Source organism: Leptinotarsa decemlineata, unplaced genomic scaffold (genome assembly GCF_025532065.1).
Source record: "Leptinotarsa decemlineata unplaced genomic scaffold, Ldec_3_MD MMD2_P_RNA_scaffold_2, whole genome shotgun sequence".
NCBI classification, from domain to species: Eukaryota; Metazoa; Arthropoda; class Insecta; order Coleoptera; family Chrysomelidae; genus Leptinotarsa; species Leptinotarsa decemlineata.
Window position 1 is genome coordinate 22,026,876 of NW_027412529.1, and position 20,188 is coordinate 22,047,063.

Sequence of the window (20,188 nt, forward strand, 5' to 3'; positions counted from 1 at the left end):
AATAATCACTCCATAGCTTTGAAAATAGTTTCGTCACCTTCAATTTCAAAATACTTTTCATGTGTTTAGGTTTGAGAGACGTTTTCTAAACTTTTGCTTCTGTTATTGATATATTCAGAAAAAGATCACTAAATTAATGAAGCACACATTTCCTGATTCTTAGTAATGAATAATAAATACCTCTTGCGATAAAGTAAACAGCTTCATGTAAAAATCATATTCATTCATTCCATAAGAAAGTTACTAATGTGACCAATAACAGAGTAAGAGAGCAAGTACACTTGATATTCTGTGGTTCAAAATAATGACAGTTGTTTTGGATAGAGTGGACTTTTTCGTCAGTGAAGATATTTTTTCTCAAACCCACGACTGATCAAGTTTTTCCACTTACCATCTCAGTCATGAGTCACCTTTATGATTTGAGATATTGTTATTTCTAAATTAGCAAATTCTCGTTTCAATACTATTTTCATCATTTCATGTTTGACATACGGTGTTCTAATCAGTTTGACGATTTTCATATGAAAATAACACAAACACATACTCCAATCCCGGAGTAGGTGTTCGTGGAGTTGATTCCAGACTTTGTCTGCAGGAGACGCGGTGGTCATCCTACCGAATCAACTATAAGCGGTACTTCTGACTGTTGAAATGAATTTTGTTTATTCGGAATACTCAGACAGTTCATTCCGTGCAAAATGACTAACCCGTCACTCTCGAGGAGCTATTACTCCGAAACCGGTCTCTTGCAACGGATCTTCCAAAGAAAATACGTTGCAAAGGTGTACGATGTTTTACTTCAACACTCTGCGCATCATTAGCTGGGTTTGTTGTTGTTTTTTCATCGAGTATCTGCCACACATACCTACAAAATCGAAGGTCTGACATGGGAAGCAAGGGTTTTTATTTGAAATTTGAAATTTTATGTATCTCTCTCTCTCTCTCTCTCTCTCTCTCTCTCTCTCTCTCTCTCTCTCTCTCTCTGAAGTATATGTATAATATAATAATATATTATACAGGACTATTTCAATTCCATATACACTTCATGAACGGTCAGAGACAGGGAGTCGGTTGAATTCTGGCCAAGCTTTTCATTTTTGTGTACTGTTGAATGATAACGAAAAATTGACTCTGGTTCCAGAGATGAATGGGAAAAACTAAAGATTTCTTCATTTGCAGAGATAGTGAAATTTTCTTCACACTTTCTCATCGAATCGAATCGATATGATCATAGAATTTGGTAGAGGGTGTCGTAAGACTTGAGGCACTCTCATCTGTTATATTTATATAATAGGATTGAATTGAAGATTTTTCGATGTTTCTATGAATATCGGTAGTTCGATAGTCAACAAACAAATCTGTTTTTTCCTCACGTCTCCAATAATTTCTCCAATGGAAGCAATTTTTACTCTCTTTATGTTGTAATATATTTTTCTTTCGTTACATAGCTAATGACAGGTGTTCTTCGGAAGCATTTAAGTCAAAGGCAGAACCAAATTTGACAAATGAAAAGAGCGCCACCAAGTCTTTCAATATGGTTTTCAATTAGGTGAACCTGAGAACTTGAGAGGAAGACATGCGACAAGAGGAAAGAATTGAGGTTATATCTCCCAAGTTCAAGTATTTACATATATTAACATTCATCTGAAATAGCAAAGTAGAAGGGTGGTTTCTCATTCACACTCCAAATTTAGATAATTCAAAGTGCCTCAATATCAAACTCAGTCCAACATTCAATAAATAATTGTCAATATTATTGAGAAAGTGTGAAAGTTGTGAATATCTAGTTTCATATTATCAGTGGATGAAAATTCATTTATTTTCATAAAAAGATGATAGCTGATACTATAATTCAGAAAATATATTATGGAAGTTTGATAATGAAATATCGACATGCTCAAATTGCAAAATGTTACATGTTAAATGAATCCTATTGACCTCCATACGAGTTTTTGTCTGATGCCTGACAACGAAGTCCTATCCAACTCTGTGCTAATCCAAGACAGACAAAACTGGAACTCTGACAAAAAAGTGAGGTGTAAGCTTCCTCCCATAAAATTAATCGAAATTTTTGAGTCTTCCTGTACATCTTCGGTACCAAAATAGATAGAGATAGATGTAGATATATATATATATATATATATATATATATATATATATACAGGCCGTTTTATTCTGTTGATCCCAGTATTGCTAACTGTATGAACCATAATTCTGTAAACTCCTCTCAATGCGTTGAAAATATCTTTTGGATGGCTGAAGTCTCTTATTGTACAATTCCCCATACAAAACTAGACATCCAGTAGCATTTCTCGAACATCTTGCGTATACGAATCAATTTTCATGTCATTAGAACAATTCATTGTTTTCCCCTCACAAATTTACACGAATCGAATGATTATTCACGTACTTAGCAGTGCATTCGACATATTCTATTAAATCATTGATAGTATATTATTTAACGAGGGTATAATGATGGCTATTATTCACGAGGTGAAGTTTACGGCCTCGAGCCGCAAGCGAGTGGCCTAAATCACCGATACAATAATAGCCATTATATGCGAGTAGAATACTATACTTTATCCACGACTAATGAAAAGTATTTGTGTAGAAGACTACACAAATACTGATGATGTTTTTTGGAGACAAACGTCCTGAAACACATGAATTGTTATTCATAGCTGAATTTGTTATTGAAGTGGCTAGAAAAATCGATAAAAAATACGAGTCCATATTTAAAAAAATAAAATTGATGATTAAATCTAATGAAAAAAAATCGCTTTGAAAATTGGTTTATATCAGATTATAACAAATATGAAACAGTATTTGAAGTTCCTTCGCTCTCTTCACATCATTCGAAATGGAGGCAGTAAAGTAAAGAAATGAAATTCGACAATTCTAATTTTTGGCGAATTTTTCGAAATATATAAGAAAAGACACTATTTCAGTTCCCCAAAATAGAAAATTTTTGTTCAGTTTGAATGACCTTCTAGGTCTTACCGTTTCCGGGATAGCAATAGTGGAATCAGCTAGAAAAACGCCCTGTATACATATACAGGGTGTTTTTTGAACACATGCTAATATTCAAGGAGGTAATTCTTAGACCCATTTTAAGGAAAAAACGTCCTATGGACGTATGTCCTAAAAGCCTTAACTTTTGAGATACAGGGTGGCAAAGTTTTCAAAAATAATCAGTTTTTTAATAACTGAGATAATTTTGTAGACATCTTTGGCATATTTGGTACATATGTTCCATGCCTCAAGGCGCATTTTCTATTGTACAATTTTCTTAATTTTCACTGCCAGTGGCGTATGTACGAGTTTTGAAATGTATATTTTTGGCGAAAAAAATACTACTCCACTGCTTTATCTTGAATTTAAAATTATTTTTAAAATCTCCATACATTTTTGAGCACATTTGATTTGCTGGGTTTTCTTTGTCTGACGCATGGTTTTTGCTCAAAAAATTAATACTCGCTTTACTTAAGGATAAATTTCTTAAAAATCTGATGCGGTATCGTGCATCGACTGAAAGCAAACTAAGAGATCAGATTTGTTGCAAAATAATTGAGGATCTAAAAGGTATTTGTTTGTTGTCAGATGCACTGTTCTCAATTAAAATTACGTCATAACGCAGCACCGCTTAATAATTTTTGAAAACATAAATTTAGTTATCCTGGAATAAATGACGTGTAGCAGAATTTATTTACTGCACCTATTGGAAATATGGAGTTTGTCGATATGTGATTTCTTTCAAAGATTAAAAGCAGAACAAACAGCGTACCCACCATAACAATAAAAAACGAATTCTCTGTATGTACAAACGTCAGTAGCTAATATTGATGTTGGTTTAAAGTAAGGTGTTGGTGTTAAAAACTGTCACAGCGCGTTTTGATTGATTTTGAAGTGTTATTGAAGTTATTTTGGTAGTCCGCTGTTTTTCTGAATATCAGTAAATATGGTAAATTATACGAATGCGGAAATGGCGCAAATGCATTACGTATATGGCCTTGCCGATGGTAATGCAACAGAAGCCAGGCGCATTTATCAGGAAAGATATCCTAATCGTGCCTTACCAGATAGCCGAACCTTTTCAAATATTCATCGTCGACTTGGGGAAACTGGTAGTTTCAAGAAAGGGACTCCGGAAGGTAGACCTCGTGTAGTAAGAACTCTTGAAATTGAGGAAGCGGTGCTGCAAGAAATTGAGGAACATCCTGAGACGAGTACGAGGAAGATCGCTAGAACTCTGGATATTTGTCATCAAATTGTTTGGCGTATTTTGGTTGATTTTTTGTTATACCCATACCATATTTCAAGAGTGCAGGCATTACTCTCCAGAGATTTTCCACAGCGTGTGAACTTCAGTCAGTGGTATCTACAAAGTATTGCACTAAATCCGCAGTTTGAGACACAAATTTTGTTCACAGACGAAGCAAATTTTTCTCGGAATGCCATTCAAAATTTCCATAACAATCATGTGTGGGCTGAAGAAAATCCCCATGCAATAACCGAAACCCATTTCCAACACCAATTTTCGGTTAATGTATGGGCAGGAATTATAGGTGATCACCCATTTTTTCTACCAGGACGCCTTGATGGTCGTTCTTATTTACACTTTCTCGAAGAAGACTTACCTGGGTTATTGGAAGATGTGCCACTTGCGTTAAGGAATCGAATATGGTACATGCTCATTTCAGTGTAATTGTCCAAAACCATTTAAATACATTTTATACTAATCGTTGGATAGGTCGCGGAGGACCTCAGCAATGGCCATCAAGATCCCCCGATCTCAACAGTTTAGATTTTTTTTATGGGGTCACCTTAAAACTCTTGTGTATAAAACTCCCGTTAATACTTCAGAAGATTTAAGAGAGCGAATAGTTGCTTCGTGTGAAACTATACGAAATACGCCGGGAATATTTGAACGGGTGCGTAATTCCATGCGTAAAGGGTGGAAGCATGCATACTAAGTGCAGGTGGCCACTTCCAACAATTTTTATAATCAGTTTTGGTATTATTACTAATTAACAAATTTGTGCTATTCGTTTAACTTACTGTCACAAAATAAAATAAAACTCGTTTTTGTGAAAAATTTATTTTTTTGCAGATTATGTTTTCAAATATTATTAGGGAATTGGTAATGCGTTATGAAGCAATTTTTAGATTCTCATTCATTTTAGAATTGATCTAATTTCTTAATTTGCTTTTTGTCGATTTTTATTTTTTTGAATGAAAAAAAAATGATTATATTTTGAAAAGAAAGCATTGGCGTAGTACTTCTTCCCCAAAAATATTCAATGAGAACCCGTAGGGATGCCACTGTTTGAAAACATACAAATTTGTGTACATCAGAAAATGCGCCTTGAGGCATGGAACATGTGTACCAAATATGCCAAATATGTCTACAAAATTATCTCAGTTATTATTAAAAAACTGATTATTTTTGAAAACTTTGCCACCCTGTATCTCAAAAGTTAAGGCGTTTAGGACATACGTTCATAGGAAGTTTTTTTCTTAAAATGGGTTTAAAAATTACGTCCTTAAATATTAGCATGTGTTTAAGGAACACCCTGTATATGTTTTTACGTTTCTTAGGTATTGTAGTCGAAGAATTTCTCAAGGGCTGAATATGAAACCCTATTTTTTGTTATTCAAGGTTTCTGAATATTTTATTTTATTTTTCAAGAATATCCACAACAATAAAAATGGAAGCAAACTATGAATGAATAAAATTTCAAAAGAAACTCAGTAAAGATAGAAAAATAATTTACATAAAAACATAAATTCTGACCAATGAAATATGCCAAAAAAAATCTAAAGTAGAATGATTTATCACATCACCAGAGAAAATGAATCGAGCTTTCTGATTCTGATTGTTGTTTTATATGTATACATTTTATAATGATCGAAGGAATATTACGTTTTAATTCTTTTAATCAATTATTCTTTTATTCCAATTTCGTTTTTGACAAGTTATTCAAAAATTGAAATCTAACTGTTAAATTTGCTTTAATTTTGTATTCGAACTATTTTGTGTTTTACTGATATGTACCATTTCAAGCAACAATCTTTTAATGTTATATTAACCAACATTTTTTGTATTATCATATTCCATTACGCGACGCTGCAAAATAACATGCTCTTCAAATCCACATGACTTTTATCAAGTCTACAGTTAATTTATGTGAGATAATTCGTGATGAAAGAATACAAGTAGACTCACGTATATAAAAAGAATTGCAAGAATAACTTCGACCAGAATACCCAGAAAACGAATTTGTGATGTTCCTGAACGTTCTCATCACAAAATCCAATAATTCCTTTTCACACACTGTTTACCCAAAACCAACTCATACAAACTGCTACGTCAATGCTAAGTCCTATCATCATCCTACCCAACTGAATTCCGTTTTTAATTTTCTCATACACAGGTCTATCAGACTCACTGACAGACACAATAGATCCAAGGAACTAGATGAACCCAATTCCTCCCTTCGCCAAAACGACTATTCTGAATCTTAGATACGAAGATCCGTTCAACTTCAGCGAACCCGTACTCCACAGTATGTGTTTCTCAAACAGCCCTATGAACAGACGTTCAAAAACTTTTCTTTCTTAAATTCATGAAGTTGCCGACAAAGTCAGCCGAATTCTGAAGAGGCACGATATAAGAACAGTATTCACAGCCAATAATCAAATTTCCATTTTCCTGCTAACACCTAATACCACACAATACTTAATGAGGCACATCTCCTATACAAAATACCATGTTCCACCTGTTTCAACAGAAGAATTTTCAACAAAGCTTATGAACATGAGCTTGCTGTTCGTAAATCAGATCCAGCCCCACATCTTTTCAAACATCATCGTGAAACAGGACACACAACAAATTTCGAAAACACCATCGCCACTAGATTTTTTATAAATAAATTACTGTCACGCCATACACTTCACAATATTCCATTTCTCGCTTCTGCAAATCACAACCCTGTTCCACCACCAACTCCACCATCGCTTCCACTACTGGCCTTCTCTCCACTCGCCCAGGGACATAAATACTAGGCCAAAACCTGTGGACCCATAGTCGACACTTGAGAGTAGGCAGAGAGTAGGTAGATAAGTCATAAAACCCTTCAGTCACAAAACCCTTGCAGTGTGACACTACCTGAGGAGTCGGCAGATTGAGACCTCAGTGTAGTCATAGCTACTTGAAAATGGTTTCAAAGTCGAATCCAAAACGTCGAACAACTAAAAATGCCATACGCGGTACAATCCGGACTTCAGAATGTCATAAATATGATATAATATATATTTTTATTCATTTAATTTTATCATTCAAACTAAGTTTATAGGTTAGAGGCTGTAGATTACAGGGCTTTCTTAGAGAAATGCATAATTTCATTCCGTGGCACTAAATAAGTACTTTAACCTCAATTTCTTCAGACCGAGTGATCACGAACCCATTTCTGTTATTTCCATATATGTATACGCATGATGGAACACATTGTTCTATGATGCGTACTTGTTTCCTTACTTTCATATTAAAATATCAAAATTATGTGTTTCTCTGAAATAATAGCTTAGTTGCCATAAGTAAATAGTAATCGTAGTTTTTTTTCCGTTATTTTCATGCTCAAAAATGTCTTCCTTAAAATCAATAGTGAATTGATATGCCTTCAATTTTCAGGAGAATTTTATCAACGTTGGTTTTCTGAGATTATTTCGAGCAGCTCGATTGATAAAATTACTTCGTCAAGGATATACCATACGGATCCTTCTATGGACGTTCGTTCAAAGTTTCAAAGCTCTTCCATATGTTTGCGGACTCATTGCCATGCTTTTTTTCATCTACGCTATCATTGGGATGCAGGTAAGATGTCACGTATCTACGAAAATGAGTCTCACAGAGAATTCAGAAAAAACCCCAGGTTTCACATTTTCACGAGTTTCGAGTAATTTACATTTTTACAAAAATCTGTATTTTGGGAAAAAGCAAAAATTATTGTGGAAACATCGAGGTGATCTCGGCAACTTTTTTCAAAATAGAGTAGTAGTAAGTGCAAAAGCTGAAATTTGAAGCTTGATTTTTACTTTCCGAAATAGTTTCTTTACTGAAATGCTCGATTTTCAAACAGTACAATGAAAAAAATGATACTTTCTGGTGGAAACTAAAACATTTTATGCCGATTGAGGCAAGTTCTCATTTGTTAAAAAATTCGCATTACTTCAGTTCATTACTTTAATTTCTGCTAAATGATAAAACCGCAAATTCTATTGAAATTGCTTCGTATTAGTTTGTGATCGACCATAAAGAACAACAACTAGAAATATCAAACTTATTGTTAGTAAAGGTATTGAAAGTTATTAAATGCAGGTGATAAGTTCAGTTTACCTTTTGAGATTTGTTGAGAGTTGTTTCTCAGAATATCGAAATGCCTCATATTCAGCTGAAGTATGCAGAAATACACTTCAACTATAGTTTTCGTCACACTCAAATAGATTGAACCATCCCAGGAAGACCTGAAATTCATGATTTTGACCAGATTTGAGAAGATCCTTCACCTAAAATACAAAGTTTAGCACTAAATACTGGTATACACAGAACAACAGTTACGAGCAGTTTGAGAAGGCAAGTATTTCGTCACTACCATATCTACCATTTGCATATGTGCAAGCACTGGCGAATCAAATTTAATATTTAAAGTTCATAACCTGCTTGATTGGGCAGTATGGATAACCAAAGAATAATACAAAACGATAACAAAAATCTGAAATATGATCAAAGACCTATGAAATGATCCACGACCATTAAAAAATGTCCTCATTATACTCTCTCAGGTTGTTATAACAAACACAATACTTTTATCATCGTCGGAACTGCAACATTGCTAATTACCAATTCAATCTATCCATTTTTATTTTAATGTTAACTGGTATCAACTAAGCGACTGACTGAATGAATGAATGTCCAAGCCAAACAAAAAAAACTTCGAAAGAAATTTCATCAGACGCCAATACCAATACAGCCAGTGATACCAATATATGTAATATTATGTATTATGTAATAATTACTGGGTTATATAAACCACTGAAGGTTCTAATAAGCCAGTCACTTGTCGTATTCATGAATTTTGCCTACAATTCGAAAAAATCAATTGAAAAAATTTTAATTTTCATACTTTCTTCAGTGGTCGACGTTTTGGAAAACAATCTTTTTTCGTTTTCAAAACCTGAAACTTACTATAAAACCTTCATCTCAGATTATGATAGCTCTAATTCTTTTGACGTACGTCAAAATAATGAAATGTCCAGATCTCATATGCAATAGTCTACATGAATACATGAACTGGATTTTTTTTGAGAATTCAGTTAAGGTTCATATTTTCGATTTCAACCTTGCTTCTTGGTAATGGCGAACAGGTACGATTCATTTTCACAGAGTTATTCAAAATAACTCCTGCTAAAAGAGAATATGTGTATTCTTTTAGTTTATTTTTTCTCTCACACATCTAGAGATTTTGAGGTTCCACCTATATAACTTCTTTCGCAGAAACAAGGTATTTTGTAAATACAATATTTCGTTTTGCGACCGTATTTTAGGGTTCAGTATGTGTTGAAACAGATCTCAATGTGGTGGTAGTTCTAAAAGTTGTTCTCACATTATACCTATAACCGGAACATGGGGTATGACGTTGGTTGTGAGGTATGTGTATTATTGTTAGATTTGTGATGATTGTGGAACCTGTATATATGTTGTGTATTGCTTTTACCAACTTCATTGAGACCTCTTTCCAGAAACTACTCCAAATATGCGTTTCGCTCCAAAACTGTTACACTGATAGTTATTTCCTCGTTCTTATTACGAACTGAATTGCAAACTGTCTTTGACTTATCATACAAATATATAACTATACTTTTTTTGACGCTAGTGTGATGATTAGATTTATAGTGGAGGTACCTATTAGTATGAGTTTTCCTTTGATAAACACTCTCATCAAGATTAATCATCGATTTTTTTATCATAACATCGAGAAATGGAAGTTGATCATGAAACCCTTTCACACGTTGAAAGGTAAGACCTCGTTAATCCATAGCTCCCACACGTTTAGACTCCTGAGAGTTGTCCTTCGTAGGGGTGCGACAGCTGGTTATCGACAAAACATATTTTTAAACAGACTTTTTTTATATCGATTTTATCGTGGGTTCTCTTGAGTTCAAATCATTTAAGAAAACGTTGATAACATCTGGGGTATTGACCCAGATAACGAATACTTCATCAACATATCTTCAGCAAATCTTTGGACCATTCTGGTCAGTTTCGAAGTAGGTTTCCTCAAAATGCCTCACGGAAATGTTACTCAGAATCGGTGACAAAGATGAGCCCACTGCCATTTCAAATTATTATTGATGATAATCATCGTTGAATTGGAATTTTTTTTTATCGATACGTAATTTCAGAAGCTCCAAAATAGCTTCTACATGCAATTTTGTTCTATTTTTCAGAGGACTTTCATTTTCTGATTTAAATCTTAACATCTTAGGGTTTTATCAACCGGAACATTGGTGAACAAACTCACAACATCGAAACTCACGAGATCTCTGTTTCTGATTTGTAGTTCATTGAGTTTTGCAATGAAATCTGAAGTATTCTTCATGAAACTGTTTCTATTTGAAGACAAAGGTTTCAAAATTTGTAAAAGATATTTCGCAAGTTTTTGACAAGGAGATCCGATTGAACTGACAATTGGTGTCAGAGGACAATTTTGTTTTGTATTATTTGTGAACCATGAAAATATAGAGGTTCATTATAGTGGAAAATCAGTCGAGTACGTTTTGTTTTTGTACTTGGCTAAAGTTCTGTATATACAGGGCTATTCAAATTTGTTTCTGTACATGGGGATCTTGTAAACCATAAGAGATATAGTGTCGGTTGAATGATGGCAAAGTTGTGTATTTTAGAGACTTATTCAATGATGTGAAGAAATCGAGTATAGCTCTTTTGGTTCTGGAGATATACAGGAAAAACAAAAAAATCCCAAATTATTTTTTTGCCTACATCTTCTTTATTCAATTGAAAATCTGTCCACATTTTGCTATTGGCACTTGATGTGGGCACTCAGAATATATCCATGAATCTTTTATACAGGGTGTCATCTGACTTGAGCCACCCCCATCTTTGAATTTTTAAATACGGCTTGTATTTTTTGTTGTATTTTTTGGATCGTAGACGTTCACTTCATACTGAGGAATTAAATTCAATTTTATATTTCGGGAAGTCTCGGTAATATTCGATTATAATTGTGTGAATTATTCCCTTTTAAATTACGGCCCTAGAAATTGGTTGTTTGAGTTGAATAAAAACATAATAGCAACTTTCACGTCTCCCTATGTATCGTAGAGTTTTTCGAGAGTTTTTTTTAATTTTTAGGTACCTATTCATATTTTTCCATTGCTCTGAGCGTTTTCTACAATGAACTTCGAATAAGAAAACCTTTCATGATTATTTGAAACATATCTGAATCAAAAATATATTATATGTGCAATAATAACATCCGAAACGAACACTATAATTGTAATGAAAATTAAATCATATTCTGATGATACTGAAAATACTGATATTCTGGCAATTTTTCCCAATATCGGGGATAAAAACAAATTTTAATAAATAGCAAATATTTGAACAAGATGTGGAGGACTATAAACTCAAATCTTCTTTGACGTACTATTAGAAAAATTCTTAAAAGTTTAACTTTTCATTGATTATTAATTATTCATAATAAAAATGATAAAAATTTAAAAAATATTACATTTTTCAGTTTTCACATAAGAGGCTATCCTCAACACGCTAGAATATGATCGAGGCATTACAAATATAGTGGGGTGTTAGGCCCAGGGGTTGGTTCTCAGTTTTTTGTGTTTTTCAACTCCAATTGAGATCAGATCATGACAGGTTTAGCAGTCATACACAATTTTAACATACCTATGGGGTTTTTTTTTTCATGAAGAGAGAATTGAGAAACTTATATATTGCCATTTTTTTTCAAATTCGGGCATGAAAATAAATTTTAATGAACAGATACTGAACTAGTGCGAATATTTGATTGAATAAGGTTTCACCTGAATCATCACAAAATGTAGTAGTTTTCCCCAAGAGAAATTCATCTGTATACTGTAATATTTCAGGTTTGGGTCATAGTTAATATGAACGTAAAAATAAAAGAATAAAATTACGTTTCAGGATTCAGGTAAATCGGAAATCAGGAAATCCCTTTCAAATAGAAGTGTGCTAAAATGTCATCGACTTTTTCACAATAATTTTTGTTTTTTCCAAAAACACACATATTTTTATTGAAATCAAAATCGCTCAAATACTTTAAGGAATCGGAACCTTACGTTATATTAACTTTTTATTCGGATATGACCTCTTTTAGATTGATTCGCGAATATGAAAACTTGGGTTATTTTTCAAAACTGTTTGAGGTTTCAGATGTTTAGGATATCGTCAGTTGGATTTTTATCTTAGTCTTTCCTCGGTACAGATGACTGGCATCTTAGGTCTATGTTATCGTTTCGAAAGTGTGTACCCCCAACCCTGGACTGAATAACATAAACCTCTGAAATTCCAGCCACCCGGGCGAAACGTTAGGAAAAATTTCAATGGACGAAGGCTCAAGAATTGTAAACCTTGAACTGTTATGTTTGTGAAACTGAACAAAGTACCAAAACTTGTTTTATAATTTTATTTTGTGCCGGAATAGGTGGATAGGTGGGACATTTGAGATATTGATGAAACAATCAAATAATTAATTGCAATTAGCGATTTAATTTGAGAAACAAATCATTTCACTGATTCATGAACCCAATTCTGCATCTCTTCACAGGTATTTGGAAACATTGCGGAAGCACCGAACGAATCCATTGACAGACACAATAATTTTCGAAATTTCATACAGGGATTGATGTTATTATTCAGGTGAGTGTAACGTTATATAAGAATAATATTCAATTATAAAACGATAGCAGATATTTACTTGGTTTGGTTTTCATTTGATATTTTAGATATTTCCAGAAATCGACACTACTCATATACACACAGGGGACATTTGAACGAAAGCGATGTCTGATTCGCTTTGTGGGAAAATGATGTCACAATTTCCTCAATAAATAGTATGAAAATAAAAATTGATATGAGCTAACATCAAAAAGAAAAAAACAATATTTTAAAAATAATCCAAATGAGGTCCTGTTTCTGTTTCTCGTAAATTTTAGGCAAAGGTAGATATTATATGACTGAAGAAATTATATAGGGCATTGTACTACTATGATTTTTTAATTCTCTCAATGCTTCAAAAGGTAGATTTTTGCTCCCGAAACAATATTCCAATGAATTGAAGAAAATCTTCAAGACGCTCTGAGTGGTGACACGACATTCAATTTGAATCGTTGAAGGTTATATTCATTTGGTAATGTTCTCTGAACGTTTATTTTAGGAGGGCAACTGAGTTCTTCTTGGAATATCGAGTTGAAATTCAAAGTGACGGGCAACGTTTTATATATATATATATATATATATATATATATATATATATATATATATATATATATATATATATATATTAGGCGTACTGCATTTAAATTTTTTACTGTCAACGAATTGAATAAATGAATTTATACGAGGAAAATACAATATTTATTCTTGAAAAATATCATTCATAACAAATAAAATAACAAATCTACTATGACAAATGTTAAAATATGTCCAGTAATAACCAAGACATTCTCTAACAAATAGGTATTTTGTTGAAGGGGATTGAAAAAACATTGTTTTTTTGAAGGCGGTATAAATAGATATTCCTTCGAATTATACTGTCAACAGACACATCGCACCTATCAATAAGACCGATTTGGCATTTTAGCGGGGTTATTCGTGTTATTCTTCAGTTTACTTCGAGAGCGCGTTGAATAAACAGTTATACAAAATGAAAGCTAGTTGTTCGGGAATCATGAAGCGTCCTAAATAGTCAACATTGAATATAAATGAAAAAACAATTGTTATGAATGTATATAATTCTTTAAGAATATAATATTCGACCGAAATAAAAAGTAAGGAGGAAGTAGTGCAAAAATGCGCGAGTATGACTGGTGTCAATAGATCGACAATTTTTAGAATTCTCAAGGAACTCAAGGAAAACAACAACTCTTTCGAGCCGAAAGTATCCACTGGTGTTTGGTTATCGACGAAGAAGTCAAGAATTCTATTAGGAGAACAGTACACTCTTTTTACGTAAAAAACCAAATACCTACAATAAATAAAGTTTTGTCAGTTATTCGTAAAGACAGTTTTTTCCTGATATAAGAAGAACTCGATCATGGAAGATATTACATGAGCTGAATTTCACTTTTGGAAAACAAGATAGAAAGAGCATGTTAATAGAAAAATCAGAGATTGTAGAATGGAGAAAAAACTATTCAAGAGAAATAAAAAAAGCCAGAGCACTAGGTAGATCTATTTTTTATTTGGATGAAACATGGGTCAATGAGGGTCATACCGTCTCGAAGGTTTGGCAAAATCAGAACATCAAAAGTGGAAGACAAGCCTTTATGGTAGGCTGGTCCACTGGTTTGAAAATTCCAGTTGGAAAAGGTCGTCGTCTTATCATCACTCACATAGGCAACAGTGAAGGATTCGTGAAAGATGGATTGATGGGGTTTGAATCGAAAAAAAATGGGCATTATCATCAAGAAATGGATCCCACAGTATTCGAAGAATGGTTCAAAAACATACTTGTAAAACTTCCGCAGGGATCCGTAATAGTAATGGATAACGCAAGTTACCACAGTAGACGAGTCGAGAAGCTGCCGACGTCGTGTTGAAAGAAAGCAGATATTACTGAATGCTTACAAATGAAAGCTATTCCTTTTGAATCGACCATGTTAAAAGCGGAACTCCTCAACTTGGCTAAACGTCATAAGTCAAAATTCTTCAGGTATGTCATCGATGAGATGGCGAAGACTAAAGGAATGTCGGTTCTTCGGTTGCCGCCTTATCACTGTGAATTGAATCCAATAGAGTTGGTTTGGGCTCAAGTTGAAGGATTCATCCCAAGGAATAATAAGACCTTCAAGCTGTGTGAAGTAAAAAAATACCTATACAGTGCTCTGGAAACAGTCGACCAAAAAGCTTGGGAAAAATGTGTCCACAAAATAATCAGAATCGAAGCAGATATGTGGGATCTGTATGATTGCATAGACTCATTATCAGAAAAAATTATTCCAGTTGTCATCAATCCTGATGAAACTGATTCATCCAGTGCAGAATCACTCAACGAATCCTTGTAGACTTTTTTCAGATTAAAATTATCGCAATGTCTTATTCGAAGTGAGTATTCTCAATAAATCTATAAAATTGTTCCTGAATCGACTATAAAATCCAATAAGGAATATGAATCTTCATTTCCAAACCACCAAGAATATATAAAGTGTATCTCTCAGTGCAGCCACACTTCTCTACTTCCTGAAAATGTCAAAGTCGAAGCCGAAACGTCGAACAACGCAAAATTTTCAACGCGGTTCAACTCGAAATCAGATGTTCAAATTTCTAACCGCGAAAATCTATTCTATTTGTATACTTATCTGATGATGTTTCGAATAGTTTATCCATCTCCATTATCATACCGACGATTAATTTGATATTATCAGTGTCAATGATAATAATAATAATATCAAATTTATTTACATCAATAGACGAATCATAACTACAAATTATAATGCTCTGATTCAAATAGGTTGGATAAAGAAAATGGATAGAGTCCTTAAAACGTCACCAGATGATACATATTTCTTTTAATATGCAGAATTTTTTAAATTCAAGTTAATGACAAATTTAATTTTTTTTCCAAAAAGCTAATTTATCAAATGCAGTAACTTTTGGCCCTTTCTACATTTGTATTTATTTGTAAATTTAATATTCTGTTTTTTTTTAGATCTGTAGAAGTTAACAATTCTAAATAATAAAAAACTATTTCAAATATATATTTTCCTTCCCAAAATAAAATATTTAAACAAAATTAGTTTTCACTATATTTTAATTATCTTCTCATCATATAGAATATATCAATGGAAAATTTATATTAATACCCCCAGTCCGACGCCTATTAATATTATCTCAAACATTATATCAGAAAAAACATCGAGCAGTTCTTTTGTCGGTATTTCTTTGTCGGTGTTTTCGCGTTCTTTGCCGCATATCCCTATTTTAATGGCTCGTTAGTGGCGTCCTCAAGGAATGTAGAGGGTAGACATATCTCACTGATTTTGTGGGTGAATTGCAGTGCTATTTGCTTGAGACAACTAAGTTGCTTTCTTTGATGTAGCGACATGTTTGCATTCTTGAAATTCTTTTACTCTCAGACAATACTGAACGAACTATAGTAGATAATTTATGCGGACAATATCCCAACAAAAGTCTATTTTGGTCTCTATTTTGGTGTCGATAGAAATCACTACATAGTATAAAACAAAGTCGCTTCCCGCTGTCTATCCCTATGTATGCTTAGATCTACTCAACGGATTTTGATGCGGGTTTTTTAATAGATAAGAGTGATTCATGTATATAACATGCATAATATAGTAGAGAAACACTGATAAATTTACAGGTTCCTAATGTGATGTCGTGAATAAACACACCTTAAATTCATCGTGCATTCAATATAGATCAATACGACCCTTCACAGCATGTGATCCAAATGAACATTTTCCACGATTTAAAATGCAGGGTCATAGCGGTTGTGGTGATACCGGCCGCAAGGCCGGTGGCATTTGCCTATAAATAGCGCATCGAAGGCTGCGCTTTACCCTATAATACTTCATGCAGCACCCTATAACAGCAGTCGCACGCGTTCATATGTTTATTTAGATCAGCATTGCCCCTGCACAGAGCCGTGACGAATCGCTAGTATCATCTGAAATTAAATAGAAACTGTAATGTTGTCGATAAATCAATAGAGGGTTTCTGTTTTTTTTTTTTCAATGGGTCGTTGATGTACAATAGACAAAGTATGTGGATTCCTTAGGCATTCCAGTGTTAATGGTAAAGGTATTAGAGAAAACCATGGATGGCCATTCATGAGGAAAAATTTTTGAAAAAGCCAAAAAGTCATAAGTACTTCTTTCTTCACCATGTTGAAACGTCGAAGTTTTTAGTAATATAGTGAAGTATCTGACAGTATTGTGATAAATTGATGGATGTAGTTTGAAAATGTCCTTATTGTAGACTGCAGGGTATTTTATAATTAAAACTCTCCACGTCCACTCAATACAATATATTTCCGAATAATGAATAATACGCATTATCGTATTTTACATTCCAACTTGAAAAGACGATAAGGTTTTTGTCTTGCGTTACTCATCTTCGCGTTCACCGATGAGTCGTAATAGAAATACTGGGTGTCGGCAATACGGGATGTCCGCACGGCCATCCTGTGAATCTTTCGTCCTCGAAAGGATAGTCTGAAACAAAAGAAACAATTGAGATTTTTATTATGTTTTATTCTACCATAATGTGGTGCCTCGGGTGGCAATCATTGAAGTCCCTATGATGGCGATCAATTAGTGCCAAGATAGCGATCTCTAGTGCCAAAGATGGCGATCGGTTTGGTGCCTAATATGGCGATCTCTAGTGCCTAAGATGGCGATCTCTAATGCCCAAGATGGCAATCTCTAATGCCTAAGATGGCGATCAGTTTAGTGCCTGAGATGGCGAACTCTAATGCCTAAGATGGCGATCTCTAGTGCCTAAGATGGCGATCTCTAGTGCCTAAGATGGCGATCTCTAGTGCCTAAGATGGCGATCTCTAATGCCTAAGGTGGCGATCAGTTTAGTGCCTAAGATGGCGATCTCTAATGCCTAAGATGGCGATCATTTCAGTGCCTAAGATGGCGATCTCTAGTGCCTAAGATGGCGATCTCTAATGCCTAAGATGGCGATCAGTTTAGTGCCTAAGATGGCGATCTCTAATGCCTAAGATGGCGATCAGTTTAGTGCCTAAGATGGCGATCTCTAGTGCCTAAGATGGCGATCTCTAATGCCTAAGATGGCGATCAGTTTAGTGCCTAAGATGGCGATCTCTAATGCCTAAGATGGTCCACATGCAGCGTATGGTGTGGTCTAGCGTACTTGGGAATAGAATGCAAATAACCAGGCTTTTTGCCACCATGTTCTTTGTAATATAAGCAATAAAGACACGAATTAATATATTTTTTTACGAACCGGTTCATTTTAGGAAACCAGTAGGCTCGTTTTATCCTATCGATTGTTTTGTCGTAACCAAAATGACCAATATCATCATGGTTTGCTTTAGTGATTTGCCACCTACACAATTTTGGAACAAACAGTCTTCTACCTTGTTGCGTAATTCGATAAACCTTATTTCCGCGAAGATCGTAATCATTGAAAATGAATTTGTGTTCGATACTATTGCCGCTTAATAAAATCTCTTTAATTTGATTGATTTGTTCATCTAAGCTTTGAGCCTCTCTTAAATAATCGTTTTCACTTATTACGGATATTTGCATTTTTTCGGGATCAAGGTCACGAAAATTTCGACTTAATGCATCAACGTGCTGCATTTGATGACCTGCCCTATGCTCGAGTTGAAACGTGAAATCTTGTAAAAAAAGAATCCAGCGAGCAACGCGGGGAACAAGTGTCTGCTTATTCCACGCATTTTTCACTGCATTGCAGTCTGTGAAAATAGTAAACATATGTCCCAGCAAATAATAACGGAATCTGTCGAGGGTTTTTACAATTGCAAGCAATTCTAACTCAAATGAATGATAATTTTTTTTCAGGTCCAGTAGTTTGTTTACTGAAGTAGGCAATAGGTTTTTCTAAATTGTCTTGTTTTTGAGTCAAAATTCCAGCAAAACCATCACGGCTAGCATCAGTATAAACAAGTACAGGCAATTTCGGGTTGAAAATTGCCAGTATTGGTTTGGAACATATTTTCACTTTTAAAGAGTCTATTATTTTTGTATGGTTTTCATTCCATTCCCAGCTAGAGTCTTTTTTCAAAAGTTTTGTTAGTGGTGCAGACAGTCGAGCAAAATTTTTAATGAATTTCCGGAAGTAGCCAACTAAACCCAAAAATTGGCGCAATTGATGTTGATTCTTTGGGTATGGAAAATTTTCGACAGCCTCTATTTTTGAACTAGAGGGTGATATTTTATTCAAAGATATTTCATAACCTAGATATTTAATTTTTTTCAGCATAAATGATGATTTGTTTAGTTTTATTGTCAAACCGTATTCTTTTATTATTTCTAAAACCATTTGTAAAATATTTAGACCATCTGAAATAGTTTTTGGAGGTATGAGTAAGTCATCAAGGTAAGGTATAACATTATAATTACGTGAAGGTGAGAATATTTCATTCATAAATTGTTGAAAGATAGACGGGGCATTTGGCAAAGTGTGAATTTTATTTTTCAAATATGCTCCCAGCATGTTAGGATCTACCATGTTGGAAGCTTCAATAGCTGCCGTTATATTACTATCATTGATAGCTCCACAAATCAAAGAAACTTTATCAGCGTCAGAAAATTTCACTTTTAATTTGTCGATTTTAGCTATATGTTCAAATTAAAAATCATATAACGAACAACCCTCAGTTGGCCTATGATTTACTAAGTCCATTAATAGCTTGAATGCATTTCGGCTAGGCTGAAAAGTTGATATGAAAATATTTTTCCAATTTTCCCAAGTAAACTGTGACCAACCCAACTCGCTTTCTATATAGTTATCCAACCACAGCTTGGCATTACCTTTTAGTTTATTTAAAGCTTGAAAAATCATCAAATTATCTGGCCACTTGTACAAGTTAGCATTATATTGAATGATCTCTATCCAATCATTGATGTCCGTTGTTTTTGGATCAAACTCTGGTATCATTGAGAAAATATTAAAACTTGTACCTGTTTGTACTGAAGATGCCTCCATTCTTGGTTGGTAAATTGGTGGGGTATAACTTACATTTTCTCGGTGGATTTTCGATTTCCTATTGGTTTTACGTCTATAATACTCATCATCACTTGATGTCGAACTATCCTCTGAAGACGATGACGATGGTGGCCGATGACGAGGTTTCTTTCGGTGTCGTCCCATATTTGAGAATCCAACTTCAGTGGC

At 34.0% G+C, this 20,188-nt stretch overlaps 1 protein-coding gene across 23 annotated transcripts in view; it reads left to right on the plus strand.

The window, feature by feature from the left end:
• The window catches only part of LOC111511127 (calcium voltage-gated channel subunit cacophony), a 230,891-nt gene that overhangs the window by 141,943 nt on the left and 68,760 nt on the right, over window positions 1–20,188 (plus strand). For all 23 annotated transcript variants that reach the window (XM_074185558.1, XM_074185571.1, XM_074185596.1 and 20 more), the window contains 2 exons: window positions 7,691–7,873; window positions 12,885–12,976. In XM_074185558.1, the coding sequence (XP_074041659.1) occupies window positions 7,691–7,873; window positions 12,885–12,976 (275 nt within the window). The remainder of the gene's footprint in view (window positions 1–7,690; window positions 7,874–12,884; window positions 12,977–20,188) is intronic.